The sequence below is a fragment of the Rhamphochromis sp. 'chilingali' genome, assembly GCF_963969265.1.
Source record: "Rhamphochromis sp. 'chilingali' genome assembly, chromosome: 4".
NCBI classification, from domain to species: domain Eukaryota; kingdom Metazoa; phylum Chordata; class Actinopteri; order Cichliformes; family Cichlidae; genus Rhamphochromis; species Rhamphochromis sp. 'chilingali'.
In genome coordinates, this window is record NC_137948.1 from 894,509 (window position 1) to 912,500 (window position 17,992).

Here is a 17,992-nt window from a genome sequence, read left to right on the forward strand (position 1 = left end):
TAAGTGGCCCTCGAGGCCTGGAGTTGGACACCCCTGGTCTAGAATTTGTTGAACACTCTAAAAAATTAAGTCTTTAAATGAACTTAATGAAAAGGATTTCCACATTAATAAATGGCTTTCTGTCAGCATTAGGCATTTTTTTCAGACTAACATCATTTTCATGGGTTGGATCAACTTAAATAAATTAAGTTAGACTCAACTGCAGTAAATAAGTTGATCCAACTCCATTAAGTTATAATAACAGCATTGCATAATGCTAAAATAAAGCAATTTAATCACATGAAAATTCTTTCCATTATTTGTTCATGTTATTCAATTTAGTCCAAAGGAGTTTATTTAAAAATCACAAATCGCCACAGCAGTCGCCTCAAGTTAAAGACCCTGCAATGAAAACCCAACAATCATATGACCCCCTTTGAGCAAGCACTTTGGCGACAGTGGGAAGGACAAACTCCCTTTGAACAGGAAGAAACCTCCAGCAGAACCAGGCTCAGGGAGGGGCGGGGCCATCCAAGAGCTGTTAAACGCCACAGGTGACCTGGTTACACGTGCCTTCACATCACAAACCCGACGAGAAGAAAAAGCGACACCGGGTGTTCGCCATAAACGTCTGAGTGAACGGCAACAATACTGTGTGAAGATTTCTATGAACCCGGAGAAAAGAATCAACGCGTTGATTTTGTTGTCGCCTTATATATCGATAAAGTTGACTCAAACTGTCCTAGCACCTCTCAGCACTGATAATTCAGTCTGGACCAATAGGACGCCAGCTGAGGGCAAAGGAGTGACAGCAGCAAAGACAAACTCCACAAAGACAGGCAAAGGAGGACAGGTCAGAGGTCGTCAGAGGTTAAGGTGCCCGTCCACACCTGTCCATCTCCTCCTGTTCCAGTACGGCTCCTGCAGCTCTACGTAGAAGCTGGCATTCTTATCATACTCCTCGTGATCGATTATTTTAATGGCTATGATCTTCCTGTGGGGGGAGGGGGGTCAGAGGTCAAGGGTCATGCATTAGTTCACACAAACACAGACACCTTGTCTGCCTGCTGGGATGCAAAAACATGATTAGCTCAGATTATTAAAGGATGAGCTCAACTCAAACTTCCCCGCACTCGTTATGACATTAAACACCACATCAACAGGGCTGACTGAGGTCAAAGGTTATCAGTGATATAGAAGGGGTCAGGGTACAGGAAGGCGACACCCCCCCACCTTTCCTCTCACTCATCTCCAGCAGCCGAGGCTCTCCGATCTCCAGGAAGAAGTTCTTGTTCTTCTCGTACTCTTCGTCATCGATTATATTTATCCGAATGGTTTTGCTGAAACAGAGAAAAGCCGGAAAGAGAGTTTGCAGAAGGAGAAGCGTGCAGAAGCCCGAGACACCGCAAAAGGAGAAACACGGCGGGCAGAGGGAGACGCCGCCGACATTTACACACACACACCGCGTGACCTCGTGTTTCTGTTCGCCGGCACTGCTTCGTACGAACGTTATGTGCGCAGCTCTCTGAGCTCCAACCCTAAACCAGGCCAGTACTATGCTTAATATTTATGACTCCAGGAAATCAAATCTGAGTTGTTCAGGTGAGGCAGCAGTTAGGAGTGTGAGGACGCACAGAAGAGAGTCAGTCATTTCTGAATTTCATGTGAAACAGAGAAGACGAGAGGACGGCGAGGAGATCTCATGATGACACAGTTTGTTTGTTCGGTGTTGGAGGCGGAGCTGGAGGCTACAGCAGGCCGTGTGTGTGTGTGAATGGAAACTGCATCCACTCCCATGTTTATTTAATGTGAGCAGATTGATGCTTTGGGGCTTTCTCAGTGATCCAAGGACACGGTTTGTTTGGTGTCACAGTTTCAGGACACTTTCAGCTTTGTGGATGTTTGAGTTTCAGTTTTATTCATCCAAAGAATCTGTAAATAAAATAAAAGCAATCAAAGAACTCACAGACAAAAGAGCTGATTTAAAACCAGTAAATCATCATCAAAGTTATCTGCAAAGACAGAAGGTTGTTTGGGATCAGCGAGGATGACTTAGATCTCACTTTGTGCCGATTCATTATTATTTAACTTTTAAGTCATCTTTAAAGAACCTGATAATGCAGATTACAGTTACTGCTGCTCATTTTAATACTCGTCTGTTTGTTTCCACCTCGAGTATATTTAGTGCTGGTTACAGATCGACCATGTTACCATGGAAGGAGTGCCCAGGTGATTCTCAGGTGGAGGTAAATCTCACAGCACCAGAGGAGCACCTTCTGTTCCCTATAGCAGGAACACAAGACTCTAAAAAGTCCCATCAGAAGGAAACAGCTGGAAGGACAGCTGGACAGGAAAGGACGGGACAAACATGGACACTAACTGAACCCGCCCGGCCGAGACTCTCTGCCGTAAAGCTACAACCACACTCACAGCTTTGCCGTAAACCAAAGAACGCGCAGAGACTCGGACGTCCACGGCGCGTCCTCAGATATTAACTGTGTAAATGTGAGGTCTCTGTGTAAACAGGACTGAAAACAGAAGCTCATAAACTCATTTTATCAAACACAGAAACACGTCACACGTTAAAGCTGACAAAATGAGCTGTTCTGAGATCAGTTTTAAAGCAGGACAGCAAATCTAAACTGCGGGTTTAGCATCGTCTTGCTCCATCATGAGGTGCACAGGCACTGACACGCCCCCATCAGAGCTGCAGGCTGATGTTTGGTTGGGTCTGACCTCAGATCAGTTTTAAAGGAGCTTTGGAGCTGTAACTTGTATGTATGGAAGACACGCTGAGCTGCTCACAGACGCTGACTTCGCAGGTCGGCGACCCTCTGCCTCTCTAAGACGGCGGTTTGATGCTGTGATCGCGCGTCCTCTTCCTTCACCTGTTTCTCTTTTTGCAGAATTTTTTTAAAGTTGTTGCCATGAAATTCAAAATGACCTCATATTTTTCTAACAATGGAAAATGTTGTCAGTTTAAAGCTTTGATTCGTTGTCTGTGTTTTATTGTAAATAAAATAAGCATCCTGAGTTTTGTGCATCTGGGTTGTAAAATCTTGAAAGCTGCTTCGTTGCAGTGACAGAGCGTGAATGCACCGAGGAGCTACAAATGGAAACGCTCTCCGAGCTGCAGAGGTCTGTGTGATTTACTGCCTCTATAAAAATCAGAGATTACATATAAACTCTACGTAAGTCAGCTTTTTATCACTGCAGAGGGTTTCTGTGGAGGAAGGAGAAACGAGATAAAAAGTACACCGAGTCTGCAGACGTGGCCGCCGGCCAGCAGCGACCTCCCCCGTCGTCGGCCGTGACAGGAACAAGCTGCAGTGATGTGTCTGCTTTATGGGCTGATGCTGCGACGAAGAGCAGGGACGAGGTGCTGCTGCCTGAACGCGGGCTGGCCTAATAAGGAAGAGAGCAGCGTGGTGTTTATCTGCTCCGCACAGCAGACAGAAGACATCTGACACACTGAAAATCCCCCACACCTCCAGCCGCCTGAGAAAAGATGGAAACACGAGCGAACATCCAGCATCCGTGCAGCAGGCAGCTACAGGCAGCTACAGGCAGCAGCAGGCCGCCCCCTCAGCGAGCCGCTGCCATGCAGGATGCAGGTGTGCACACCTGCAGCAGCTGTTACGTTTCAAATCATCACACTTTCACTGATCCGGCATCCGACCACACACCGCCATGATGTCACAGACTGCTTTGACTGGCAGCGACAGACACCTTACACCAGGGCTGTCAAACATAAGGCCCGGGGGCCACAATCGGGCCCCTGGATGGCTTTGGAAAATGTGAAGGAGGGCATAAATTGTTGGCTGTATTTGAATACATTTCCTGCAACGCTCATTCACGCTGCACCAACGTGACAGAAAACACTGAAAGTTGTGTTGCCGTCTACGACACAAACGTCAGATTTTTATTTATTTCACAAACGTCCTTAATGAGAAAAAAGCTTTTTCTGTGACTTAACTGAAACTTTATGTTTTATAATTACAGGAGAGTCTGGCCAATGACAGAAGGCCTAGTTTCACTGAGCCCACCCAATCAGGAGCAGAGATGGGCAGTAACTGTAATCTGATTACTTTTTTCAGGTAACGAGTAAAGTAAGGGATTACTATTGCAAAAACAGTAATTAGATTACCGTTACTTTCCCGTAGGAACGCTGCGTTACTGCGTTACTAAAACCGTGACTTTTTGCGAGAATGTCTCACGACAGTGACGTAAGCGAGTGCGACGTTAGTGACAACAGCTGTGTGCAGATCAACAGTGGATCACATATCGAGTGTGGGAGAGAGTATGAGCGTGCAGTATTTAAAGCATGGAAGCACTGACCTTACTTTGAGTTTTGAGTGACAAAAACATTAGTGTCCGCTGTGCGTGGGAAGAAAACTTCTTTTTACAGCGAAAAAACCCCTAAACTTCCAAACAAGCACCGAGTAGCTACGACGTAATGGGAAACTCAGAGAAACTCGCGGATTCTTCCACTGACCGCGGCACACCTGCACCAGGGTAAACCTCCGCCTGCCCCACTCCTGCTTTACAGGTGAAAATAGAGCAACAGGACCGCTGAGTCTGTGACTTTATTTATTTTCTGCTGTGTTTTACTTGCATCTATTTGAAAGACTGAGTGTAAACACACAAAATATTTTATTTTATGTGCTGGAATGTGTAGAAAATAGGTTTAAATGTTAAACTAATTTCTTCCAGTCAGAGAATGTTGCATATAATTAAATCTCTGCTTGATGCATAAAGTTAAAAGATTAAAACTAATAAAACAAGTTAAAAAAGAGACTTTTCCATCTGATTACATTTTGTATGATGGATTATGCAGAAAAAGTAGAATTGGGCTGAAAGATCTATCACTTTATCACCTATTCAGGGTGTAAATCGTGTTTTTAAAAAGTAACTAAGTAATTAATTACTTTTGAAAATAAGTAATCAGTAAAGTAACGGGATTACTTTTTTGGGGAAGTAATCGGTAATTAGTTCCTGATTACTTTTTTCAAGTAACTTGACCAACACTGATCAGGAGTGAGGTGATGTCACACATTCGTTTGACACAAAGTGAGCATATTTGGAGACATGGGTGGAGTCATAATGTAGTGTGGCAGTGAGAAAAGTAACGCTTTATGTAGCCTTGACACGACACGGAAAGAAATAACAAGGAAAGGAAAGAAGGAAAGACAAAGAAGGAAAGGAAAAACGGAAAGGAAAGAAGACAAGGAAGGAAAGAAAGAAGGAAGGGCCCGGTCTCTGCTCTTCTGTTGGAGCCGTCATATCACTCCTTCCTCGCGTTGACAAAAACCGGACACAGGAAATGCTACGGCTGCCTCGGTGACGGCTACGAACTATAAACCGGCGCAATGATGCCAGGACAGCAGACACATTCCAGGAAGAGTTTCATATGTTTAATATCTCATCATTTACTGGATTGTCTGACACCTAGAAGAAGGTGATCCAGATCAATCACGTGTCAGAGGGCCAATCAGAGCTCCGCCCTCTCAAACACATCGAGGGTGCAGCTTCACAACGCGTGACCTGCTGAGGCGCAAACACCGCCGTCCCCACAGACAGCTGTTTACAGCCAGGGGACACCTGCAGGGTGTGACACGCATCGAGTCACGCTGTAACATAATCACAAAGCACACAGTGGCTGATTTGCTGGGTGCCATCACATGACCTGACAGTCTGCCTGAGGCAAAGCAGACGCTGCCTCTGGGAAAAAGAATCACTTGGATAAGACCATCAAATGTTCCCGTCAGGACGACTGCAGCAGCCCTTCACCTGGATCACCTGTCCAGCTGTTTCAACATCACTACATCAGCTGCGTGTCAAACTGAATGCCATCGAGCACGTTCACCGCCGCCATGCAGCGTGCAGGCGTTTGTGTACCTGACTCGCTGCAGCTTTGATGGATGCAAGCTGTGCGGCTTGTCCTGCTTCTGTCACTGGAGGACTTTCCTTCAAACTCACTGAGCAGCACACACAGTGCTGACGGGGAGGTGTGCAGACTGACGGTGCGCCTAATAAACTGACTATAAACGACCCGCCTGCAGCCATCTGTCTCCCGGGTGACTGAACGCAGCCTAAAACAGGACGTGCCGTGGAGCTTGGAGATCCTGCCTCTGCTGCGATAACTCCATCGGTCTATATAAGGCTGCGGCCGCAGCGCTGCCAGCGTCCTCATTAATAAACTCAAACACAGGACGAGCGAGGCAGCGTCTCCATTCCAGCACGCCGTCCTCTTCCTTTCGCGGATATAAATGTTTTCATTTGAGACGTGGAAAGAGTCGACCTGCAGCCACTATGCCAGGCATGTAAGGCTGAAGACACAAGTCACGTGACTGTGTGGAGGCGGAGTTACACTCAGACCGGGGTACAAGAGCTGTGAGGCATTTCGCTCGTTTTCATCGTGACCTACGACCTCAGCACCCTGAGTGGTCACTAGGATTACTCTACCTAAACACAGTAGTTAGATTACTTCTACACATGGTGTGCCCCAAATGTTTGATGTAGTTTTCTTAACTTGTGGCTTTATATTTATGCACGGCGGCTGGCCCCGCCGTGTGGCTCCACACCACCAGCAACCTGTGTGTGTGTGTGTGTGTGTGTGTGTGTCTGTGTGTGTGTGTGTGTGTGTGTGTGCGTCTTAATTCTACATGAGGATTGTGGATTCATTCATTAAAGTTGTGGATTAATTACCTTTAAAGATCAGGACCAGCTATGTGTGACGTGGAAGCAGAAGCTGAATAATAATGGATTGGATTTATATAGCGCCTTTCAAGGCACCCAAAGCGCTTTACAATACCACTATTCATTCACTCTCACATTCACACACTGACAAATTTGAGTTCTCTGACTCTTGTTTAGTGTCAGCAGCATCTGATGGTGCTTCAGGTGTCGAGTGATTAAACTCGATGGAAGTGATGCTTCTGATGCTGAAACTATTGTCTGCGTCGTGTACAGTTTAAAGAGGTGATGAAAAAATTCCCATGCCTGTTCATTAGAATAATCTGGAAAGGTTTGAAATCTACAGAGTGATCCGTACGTAAATCCATTTATATTTTAGGATTAATAAGAAACCATGTAAGAGAAGCCAGGCCTGCCACGTGATGGTGTAAGGGCTAACCTCTTAACATGTTCGGTTTTGTTTCAGCCACATGCCAAACAGACAGTAGAAAATGTTAGGTCACAAAGAAATGCAATTCTCCTTAAAAAGCTGATCCATGAACTAATCCAAACATGACTGAACTCAAACCCTAACTCTAGTCCTGGAGGAGGAGCCAAAACACTGGTGGGTGCGAAGCGATTAGCATGTAAGATACTGTTACTATAACACCTGTGGAGCTAAAGTTGTTTCAGATCGTTAAAGAGGATTCGTACTTACGAAATCTCATCGTTCTCAAACTCCAGAACTCCGTGTGTATCCTCAAAGTCCTCGCCGCCTCCTTTAGCGGACCCCTGTATCGTTTTGTAGGGCACTACCACAACGCCGCGTGCTCCTGAGGTCCGGATCACCTTGACCTCCATCACCCCGACGCTCTCGCTCACGGTCATCACTGGCTCCTCGAACGTAAAGATCCCGGCGTGGTCATCATCAAATATGGTAACGGTGGCCGTGCAGGGCAAACCCAGACCTGCGAGGGTGTCCACGTGGTTTGCCTCGTGACTGTTCGAACCCTCAGCTGTAACTCTGACGTTGCTTAGGTGAACCAGGAAGTGCTCGTCTTCTTCAAAGATGTCGTCATCGATAATATCGATGCGGATTTCTTTTTCCGTCTCACCGGGTTTGAACACAACTGTTCCTTCTGTGAACTGATAATCTGAGCCGGCGTTGGCGGTGCCGTCTTCTGTCCGGTAATCCACGGAGACCGTGCTGGTCAGGTCTCCGCCACGTCGAACCACATTCAGTGCCACGCTGCCGCAGTTCTCCAAACACTGGTAGGTACCAGGGTCGAAGATCACTTTGGAAGAGAAGTCGTTCACCGACACCTCAGAGAAGATATCATGGGTGGCTCTCTTGGCTTGGTCAGCGGCATGCTTCTTCAGGACGTTACCCGCTCCTGTCATGATTCTGGTCGCTTGGCAGCGGTAGAAAGCTCGACTCTTCTGTTGCTGGGTTAAAACTTGGTAATTCGCAAGCTCCATCAGCTGCTCCATCTCCTTCTCCGGATGTTTCTGTTTCAGCTCCTTCAGGATCCTCGCCACCTCCCTGCGGGCCTCCTCCTCATCCAGCTCCTTCCCTTCAAATCCTGCCTCTCCATCTGTGAACTCCTCTCCATGAGAGTTGAGCATTTTTCCATCCATTTCAATGTCAACCTTTGAGGGAAGTTCTGGTTCTCCCTCCGTTTCGATGATCACTCCTTTCCGCTTCCCCGCCCTGTATCGCTTGTACATGTATTTGTAGAAAAGAAGTCTGCGATCCGCTATGTACGCCAATCCAACGCAAAGTGGGAAGAAGAAGAGCGTGAGAAGCCCCTCCCATATTTCCACAACTCCTGGAGAAAAGACAGCCAGGATCAGATAAAGCCAGGTGTAAGCAAAGACGCTCCAGGCAGCGGTGATGAAGAACACGCGCAAGTGCTTCACTTTTCTGGTCTCTCCTTCAGGAATGACAGACACACACAGCCCGATGATGACGAACATGTTGAAGGCGGCGCTTCCTACGATGGTGTTGGGACCGAGCTCCCCGGCATTGAAGTTGTGCCCACAAACCTCCACCACTGAGAGGAGGATCTCTGGGGCGGATGAACCCAGTGCCATCAGGGTCAGGTTGGACACTGTCTCATTCCAGATGCGTACAGTCGTCGTGATCTTCTCACCGTTTGGTTTCTTGATGGTGATCCGTCTCTCCTGGGAGGTGATGACTTCGATGGATGCCATGAAGCGATCAGCGATAATGGAGACCCCTAAGAACATGTACGCTAACCCCACGAAGTATATGGTTGCTCTGGCGAGGCGGTCAGTGAAGGCTGGGTTTTCTGGCTTCCACATAGGAAGGATAACGCCCTCTATGCAGTTGGTGCTTCCACCACATTTGCTGTGGTTGGTGGCTGTCTGGTTGGAGGTGAGAGTCAGAGTAGAGCCCGCTGCTGCTGAATATGGAAACTCAGTTGAGATGACGGTCAGAAAGAAAATCAGCTTATAGGTGAAGAACATCGGCATGGTCCTGGCTGGGCTCATGGTGCTTCAGCTCCCTTAAACCTGTAAGATACAGAGAGAGTGCTCATTATTCTGGTTTCTCCCCAGGGGCGGAGCGGGGGGGTGGCTTACGGGGCTTAAGCCCGGGTTGTTTTGTCAGAAGCCCGGGGTATTTTGGAGTGTAATTTTTTCATAGTTAGATGCCTGGCTGACAACTGTATAAAACAAAAAGTACACACAATAGTCGAAGCACATAGTGCACACTGTGGGAATTTACGACTGTGCGTGAATCCCCCCTGATATTGGTATGATCCAAGCTCAGGCACTAAGCGACTGAGCGAGGGGGCGGGGGGAGCTGCTGCCCGTGAGTGCGCTGTTGGAGAGACGGAGCCGAGCCAGCCATACTAAGGAGAGCTTAAGTTTGACCAGGTACCAAAGCAAATCATTCGTACCGTACAAATAATGTAAATATGACGGTGCATCACGAAAGATTGATATGAAACTGATCACTTGACCAATATTATTTTACTTGCTCTTCAAGTGAATCAACAAATGGCGAAATGAAAAGCCGAACAAATGCTGTTTCTTTAGAGAGTCTTAGCTTACGTGTGTTTATTTCATATTCTCAGTTCTTACCCTCCCCGACTAAATCGGTTTCAGTTATGTACTGAAATATAAGAATGGACATTAGAGGCTTCTTTCAAAGAAAAAACTCAGGTAAATGTTATTTTATATATTATGCTTTGTATGTTGTTCAGTATATTTCTATGCAAAACAAGAGGGATTTCAGTACACAGCAGGATATTCACATTTGTAACCAGATATTTACACTTTAGGGAGAAAACATAAAACATTTTTACTGTACAACATCAATTTAGAGTAAACTTTTGTTTTAGATAAATATTGAAATATATTTTGAATTAGTTAAATGTCAGAATAAAGAGAGACAGAGCTGTCTATTTTTTATCACTTTCATTAAATTTAGGAGTACATGTACACTAAGTTTATTGTTAATTAATAAGAAAACTCCAGAGGATTCCATTCTGAGCTGAAGAAGCTTCTGATAGGTTAGTAGAGTCCATGTGAGTAAATTGGTGGCACAGCTGTGGATGCATATAAGGCAAAACACAGAGCCTGTTTCTGTGACATGGGAAAATGAAAAGACACAGAATTTTTTATTTTAAGTCTTGACCAAAGGAAAGCTTTTGATTACATCTCCCACTCTTATTTGTGGGAAGTAATGAAAGCATATAATATGCCTGAAACCTTCATCTCCATGATTAAAGTATTATATAAAAAAATCCCTTGTCCAGATTAAAGTAAACGGAAGACTGACCGAACCCTTCCATGTCGAATGTGGAGTGAAACAAGGATGTCCTTTAAGCGCAGCCTTATATGTTCTGGCAATAAATCCGTTACTTAAAACAATCAATAGTGATAGCCGTTTTACTGGATACATCCTAAATGACACCTACAAGGTGACAGCCCTTGCTTATGCGGATGATGTCTCTGTAATTATTAAAGATCAAAAGGAGCTATCAATACTTAAGGATTTGCTAACAAAATACGAACAAGCTTCTGGTGCTAAGCTAAACCAGGAAAAGACCGAAGGAGTTTGGTTTGGACAAAACTTAAAAGAACCTGTAATTGATTTAAAAACTAATAAGGAGATGAAGATTTTAGGTATTTGGATTACTAAAAATGATCCATGTCTTTTGAATTGGAAAAAGAAAGAGAGTGAAATAGAAAACGAAGTAGCTAAATGGGACAATAAAAATACAAACTATAAAGCGCGTGTGAATATCGTGAAAACACACGTAGTCTCAAAGTTGTTGTCTCTGGCTACTGTCTTTCCCCCTCCTCACAAAACTGTTATTAAATTAAGTAAATTGTGTACCAAATTGATTTGGGGGACAAACCGCGAAGTAACACAGAGGAAATTAATGTATAAAGGAAAAGAAAATGGAGGATTAGGAGCGCCAGATCTTAGCGTTAATTTGATGATTCCTTTTCTAAAAAATGTATATAGCGCATTTGAGCGAAGCACCCACTGGATCCAAGGGAAGGAATCTTTGTGGAAAAAAATGAAAGGGAGAGCCCGAACGGGAGTGCCATACTTTAAACTTGTGTTTGGGGATCTTGTGGATCAGTGGAAATTGGATGATTTAAATCTTTTACAATTAAATTCAAAACAGATATATAATAAAATCAATCTAAAAAAAAATGAAGGTATGATACAATATAAGGCTGTGGAAAAAGAAGAAAATCAGAAAATAGTTAAAAACATATATGACAAAGTAATATCCGAGAACATGAGAGATACAGTGTGGCTTATCTCTGTCGGACGTCTCCCAGTAAGAGCTGTGGTTCTGTGGAGTTGCTTCGTTACCACTAAGAAATGCCCTATGGAGAATTGTGATGAAGACGAAACTCTTGATCATCTATTGATATCGTGTTACAGGACGGTTGAAATAAGGAGGAGGATGGAAAAACTAGGTTTTAATATTGAAAATAATATAAAATCAGTAAGATATGGTTTGTTTAAAGAAAAGATGAGTGAAAATAAAAGAAGATTGTTTTGGTTGGTGATGTGTATTATAAATGTCCACATATGGAAAACAAGAGCTAAATGTGTTATAGAACAAAAAATGATAAGTAGTTTCACCGTATGTAAAAACATTGTCACTGAGCTGAGAAGAAGAAAAACGAGAGATATGAAATTAGGAAATGATTTGCCGTGGGAGCTTTTATTATTGTAATATGTAAAATAAGATGTGAATAATTTGTGCATGGCGCTTGTATTATGTGTATTTGTAATTGTGAATATTGATATTTAAATAAAGTGATTTTTAAAAAAAAAAAAAAAAAAAAAAAAAAAGGAAAATCAAGATGTCAACCAAAACACCAGGAACAGAATCGTGGAGCTCCATAAGTGTGGCTCAGTTTGAATACAATTTGGTGCCATTTGCAATTAAGAAATACAGACAGTTTCTCTCTTTACTCTTAAAGTTAACAAATATGTTTTTATATTTATCAATCTAAAAAAATAAACATTTAGTCTGATTTGATGTTACAATTAAAAAAGTGTTTTTATCTGAAGAGTAAATATCTGGTTTCAACTGTATATTTGATGATTGTCAGCACAAAGAGGGAGAGAGAGGAACAGAGAGGGAGAGGAGAATGAGGACAGAACAGAGATGAACAAGAGCAGGTGAGACACACATGTTAGTCAAATGGTTGCTTACTAAAAGTATCACTGTATCATAGGTACTCATGTATCTCGTACCTAGTGTTTCTTTTTAGGTTTGCTATTTTTCAAATTCTATATTTATTAAGTTCTGCAGGCTTGTTTGCACAACAAGGATAAATAATTATATAAACTTTTCTCAATCTAAATATTGGACTTTGGTAGAATTAAAAAAAATAAGTGTAGTGCAGGTCTATGATGATTTTTAGTGCTACTATCATCTAGTTCTGATTGTGGTTATGTCTTGGTTAAGTCCTCAGTAATCCTGCTTTTGAACTGTTGTAGTCCTGTTTTAATTCTGGATCAGTTCTGGGTCTGGTTGAATTGGGGTTTAGTCCCTGTGTCTTGATACAGCCCCGACTTCGTTCTGTCTTGCTGCTCAATTAAAAAACTAGTTTAAGGTGTCCTGCATGTGTGATATATATATTTCCCTATATGAAGTCATTCTTTTTTGAACAAAACTCAAAACAGAGCCTATTAATCTTTCAGTCATTTCTACACCCCCCCCCCCCCCCCCCCCTCAAAAAAAAAAAAAAAATCCCACATGCATACTACCCTTTAGGGCTAAGCCCCGGGTGTTTCAAATGTCTGGCTCCTCCTCTGTTTCTCCCTAATTATGTTTAAAACCGAGCTGGAGCTGAAGCCTTGTTCCACATTCAAACTAGCTCTACTTCTAAAAGTGGCTGTGAAACTGGCATCTGTATGAAAGCTAAAGTCTGTCCTGACCCACACATGAGTCATGTTCTCATGAGATGGGCTTGGTTTGTGAAACATGAAATGCTTCTGGCAGGCTGAACAATATTATTGGTGTATCTTATGGGGTGGCTGTAGCTCAGAAATCTGCTCTCTCCTTCTAGTACTGACAGGGAGAGAGAGCAGATTTCTCCTGTTTTGGCTTCCTGTTAAATCCAGAATTCAAAATCCTGCTCCTCACATACAAGGTCTTAAATAATCAGGCCCCATCTTATCTTAATGACCTTGTAGTACCATATCACCCTATTAGAGCACTTTGCTCTCGCTCTGCAGGCCTACTTGTTGTTCCTAGAGTATTTAAAAGTAGAATGGGAGGCAGAGCCTTCAGTTTTCAGGCCCCTCTTCTGTGGAACCAGCTTCCAGTTTGGATTCAGGAGACAGACACTATCTCTACTTTCAAGATTAGGCTTCAAACTTTCCTTTTTGCTAAAGCATATAGTTAGGGCTGGACCAGGTGACCTTCCCACTGTCGCCAAAGTGCTTGCTCATAGGGGGTCATATGATTGTTGGGTTTTTCTCTGTATGTATTATTGTAGGGTCTACCTTACAACATCAAGCACCTTGAGCCGACTGTTGTTGTGATTTGAATTGAATAGATCAGGTCAGCTACACAGCAAATTCAAAAGTGTTAAATGTTTTGGTGTTAATAGTCTTCTTGCAAAAGTAGAGTTAATTTTACTCTAAGTAGAGTCACATTCTTTTAACCACCAACAGAGTAAATTCACAGACTCCGCCCCCAGCACGGCTCCAATCGAAGCTGAAGTGAAGCCGTTTCAGAACATTTTGCTCTACATATTTGAGTTGTTTGCCATGCTTGGTAAGTCATTTTTTCAAAGATTGTTTCAATTATTATTATGAGCTTTTACTTCTGTGGCTCTTTGGAGTTGAGACAAAGCTGTGTGAAAGGCATTAGCCATGTTGCTCGCTGATAGCATAACATTCTGTTTTAGCTAGCTGAAAGGTATTGTTTGCGGGCAAATACCACAGCCTTGAAAAAAAGCTTGCATGTGAATTTTCAGTCAAACTTTTGGTCAAATACACCTAAAACAATGTCTAGAATGTGAAATGTTGGTATAATGGTGCTACTTGAAGCCTGAAAACGATCGCCCATAAAAAAAACGAGCAAACAGCAGTAGCTGACGTCCTGACTGGGTTCTACGTTAGCATAGATCCCTCCAGAGTTTTGTGCACACGGTTTAAGTAAAAATGAAAAAGGTTGAGGTTTTACATTTAGTTCAGTATTACCTGTTGCCTGTGTCCTTGTCTTTTGGGAAAATACTTTACACAAGTAATGGCTCAAAGAAGATTCCTTTTTTTTTTTACTGTGCTGCAATTGTTTACTGGATTATTTGTGCCATTAATTAGTGTCAACTAATTTTTATTCAATCTCCGCACAGGATATGCTTGTGAAGATGGAATATGGGGGAGAGCAGAAGTGCGTTGAAGTTCCACAAAGGGATGAATGAAGGACATGCATATTGTATTGAAGAAATAAGTGATGAGATGCTGTTATTTGCATTTACCATGTCAGACCTTCTGATAAACAAAGTTCTAATGAAAGTGAGAACATGTACACTGTTACATCTTTCAGAAAATGTTTTGAAATTGTGGTGCACAGTTCAGAATAAATGTTTTTCAAAAACCATTGCATCTTTTTAGTAAATGTTTATTTCCAAAAGAAATTTCTAGAAGGTCAGAACAGTAAAATTCCTGCTTTTTAGAATGAATTAGAAGATAACTCTTACGTAGTTAAACTAAAATACTCTTTGAGAGTTAATATATAAACTCTTAACACCAAGTGTTAAATTATCAACTCCAGACAGATTTGGTGTTTAACACTAAATCAGAGTTAACGTACCAACTCTCCAAAAAGAGTTAAATTAACACTCTCTGGTGTGGACCCATATAGACACTTTAATAGTGTTGAAGTCAAATCTGACAGTGTTAATTTGGACATGCTGGATTTGCTGTGTACTAATCAAAAGGTTGGCAGTTTGATCCCTGCTCCTGTCTCCATGCCAAGGTATCTGTGGGCAAGACACTGAACCTCATGTTGCTCTCTGAGGCATTCTTCAGAGTGTGGCTGTTAGAGAGAAAGCACTTGAGTAGAAAAAAAGTGTTTGTGTGAATGTGATAGTGCAGATGGGGCGGAGCCACAGAGCAGCTCCTCCTATTTCAACCCTACACCAGCAACACTGAAGTCTAATGAGAGGCTGCTCTTACAATAACAGCTGACAACAGCAACCATGGCTGTTGTTCCTACAAGGTCACATTTCACACCTCAGTATGACTATGAAAAGACACAAAGCAGCCCAATTACACAAAGGCAAACTAACCTGTTGCAAGAGAGCGAGACAGGAAATCAAAGGTACAAAAGTATATAATAAAATAAATATATATATATATATATATATATATATATATATATAATAAAAAGAAACAGAAAAGTACCACGAACACTGCAAATCACTTTAGAAGAAAGAAAAACGTCAACACAAGCTGTCAGAAATGTGATAAAAGAAGACAAAGCTACGAAGAGAAAACGACAACCAGCGAGCCGCAAACCTGCTGGAAAAGAGAAAAACTACTACTGGAGGACATCAAACTGTTAAAACAAGTGACAAAAAATGACTAAAGTGACACAGTCCTTTAAATTCGTTTATGTCTCTTTTATATTCAAGCTTTTTAAATAAAGATAAAATTTGAATGGACATCTTTAAAATGATTCGATGATCTTTAATAACCCAACCAAGTTTGCAGCTCACACACACTGATCACAAACACTGCTGCGTGTCAGCGTCCAGGTCAAAAATGCTAATTTATAATAAAAATATATATACATAAATAAACAAGGATGGGTGTGCGAAAATGAACAATCGTAGACCGATTAATCCAAACCATCCCTGTCAGAGTTAGATCAGGGAGAGATGCTGTGACCTGCTGTGACATGAACAGCAACACAAGCTCAGCTGAAACGCTGGAGCACGATTGCTCAGGAGAAAATCAGAAACCTACCTTGGCTCAAACTGTTTCAGGTGAAGATCAAACTCACTGATGGACGATGGAAAAGAAGAAAAAATCAGAAGGGTGACAAATGCACAAGACTTTTCATCTGACAGTGAGCTGAAACCCCGACACTAAACCTCCTCCAGAGGACCAGCGAGAGGCTGTCAGACGGCGTGGAGACGAGGAACAGAAACACCACCTGATGATAACACCGAAATAACAACAGAGCCGACGGAGCACCGCCGTCCTCTCCTCAGCACCTCCTCTCCCTCTGCCGCCCGCAGGGTGACGTTAACAAAGAGGACACGAAATCAGCAAATCAGATCACGTGTAACAAATTCATTCAGAGCCAGGCTGTTTCCTGCAGCTCCGCTCTCACGTTTCCTCTTTAACGGGGGTCAGATTACTGAATCTGGAGTTTGGTGAGTCCACACCTCACGTCTCATCCTAAACTGATTTGGTCCTCCTCTGCTTCCTGCAAACTTCAATTCAGTTTGATTTACACAGCGCCAAACCACAGCAACAGTCGCCTCAAGGTGCTTTATATTGTAAGGTCGACCCTACAATAATCCATACAGAGAAAAACCCAACAATCATATGATCCCCTATGAGCAAGCACTTTGGTGACAGTGGGAAGAAAAAACTCCCTTTTAACAGGAAGAAACCGCTGTTTATCAGACTGATCTATGGACCAAACTGCATTTTATTCACCCCGTTACCTCAGCCTCGTCTCCTTTACTTCACTTCAATCAGTGCTGGGAGGAGTTTCTCCTTGTACCACCGCTACAGTGAAAACTTATCCAGAAGTACTCGAGCTGTACTTCTCTGGTCTCAGCTCTCTCACACAGACCTCCCCTCTGAGAGTTGAACCTGAGCTACAATCAGAGATCAGCTGTGTCCAAAAACAGCTGTTTGGCTCCGATTTAGTCAGATTTAAACAGGCGAGTTATGAAATCATCCTCCCGCCGTACAGGTGGCGTGAAGGATGGAAATATCTACTGAGATCAACCAATCGGTGCATCAGGCTGTAAGCATGGGAAGTTTAACATGGGAGTCTATGAGGACTGACTCACTGCTGCCTCCGCTGGATGTCAGAGGAACTGCAGGCTTTGGTCCTTCTGGTCCTTCACTTGTGGTACAAAGTACCAGCAACAACAGTACTAATCCTCACACGCCAAAGTACTGCTGTATACTATTACCACACCATTACACCCTATAAAATCACACAACATTACACCAGCTACCCTACAGCATCACCTACGTCTGCATTACATCACTCCATCCCAGAGGCGTGACGATGACCTGAAGAAGCCCAGCTGCCGCAGAGTAAACCCGGCCTGTGGTGCTTCTCTGAGCTGGTACTCACCTCTGGTCCTGACACAGCAGCAGCAGGAGAAGAGAGTGCGCTCAGGAGGGAGAGCCGAGTCCGATAACTGCTCTAAATTTAACAGAAAAACATGCCGTACTAAACATGGCTGCGTAGCTGCCTGCGTGCTGCTTATCGTCCTTCTGCTGGCGGGCCATGGCCATACAAGGCTCTGCAGGGCCCGGGGCCATTCAGCAGCTCCTCGTCACCACCGACACGTGGGGAGATAACCGCTAACGGCTAACAGAGGCAGGAATGCTGGGACAAGTGCCTCGCAGCCACCCCCACCCCCATCCCCAAACCCCCACACATGACATCTGCACAACCTTCACAGGGAGGCATCCAGAGAGCGACACACTCACACCTTTAAACACGGTTCCTCACAGCAGACGAGCCTCGCACAACTTCTGATTTTATTGTAAGTTCTTAATATTACAACGAGATGCTTTTTGTGACTGAGGCTGACACCTGTGCAGGTTCACCTGCAGATTGAA

The 17,992-nt window shown here is 43.5% G+C and overlaps 1 protein-coding gene across 5 annotated transcripts in view; it reads right to left on the reverse strand.

Moving 5' to 3' along the window:
- slc8a1a (solute carrier family 8 member 1a) overlaps positions 1 to 17,612 on the reverse strand; it is a 32,405-nt gene extending 14,793 nt beyond the window's left edge. The window contains exons 1-3 of one of the 5 annotated variants that reach the window (XM_080879170.1): positions 17,499 to 17,612; positions 7,373 to 9,189; positions 1,213 to 1,319 (exon numbers count right to left, since the gene is read on the reverse strand). In XM_080879170.1, the coding sequence (XP_080735296.1) occupies positions 1,213 to 1,319; positions 7,373 to 9,168 (1,903 nt within the window). In that variant the 5' untranslated portion in view covers positions 9,169 to 9,189; positions 17,499 to 17,612. Of the gene's footprint in view, positions 1 to 1,212; positions 1,320 to 7,372; positions 9,190 to 16,141; positions 16,505 to 16,851; positions 16,996 to 17,393 lie in introns of those variants that run through there. The other 4 variants (XM_080879169.1, XM_080879171.1, XM_080879168.1 and 1 more) reach the window with 4 other exon arrangements.
- Positions 17,613 to 17,992: the final 380 nt, after the last annotated feature.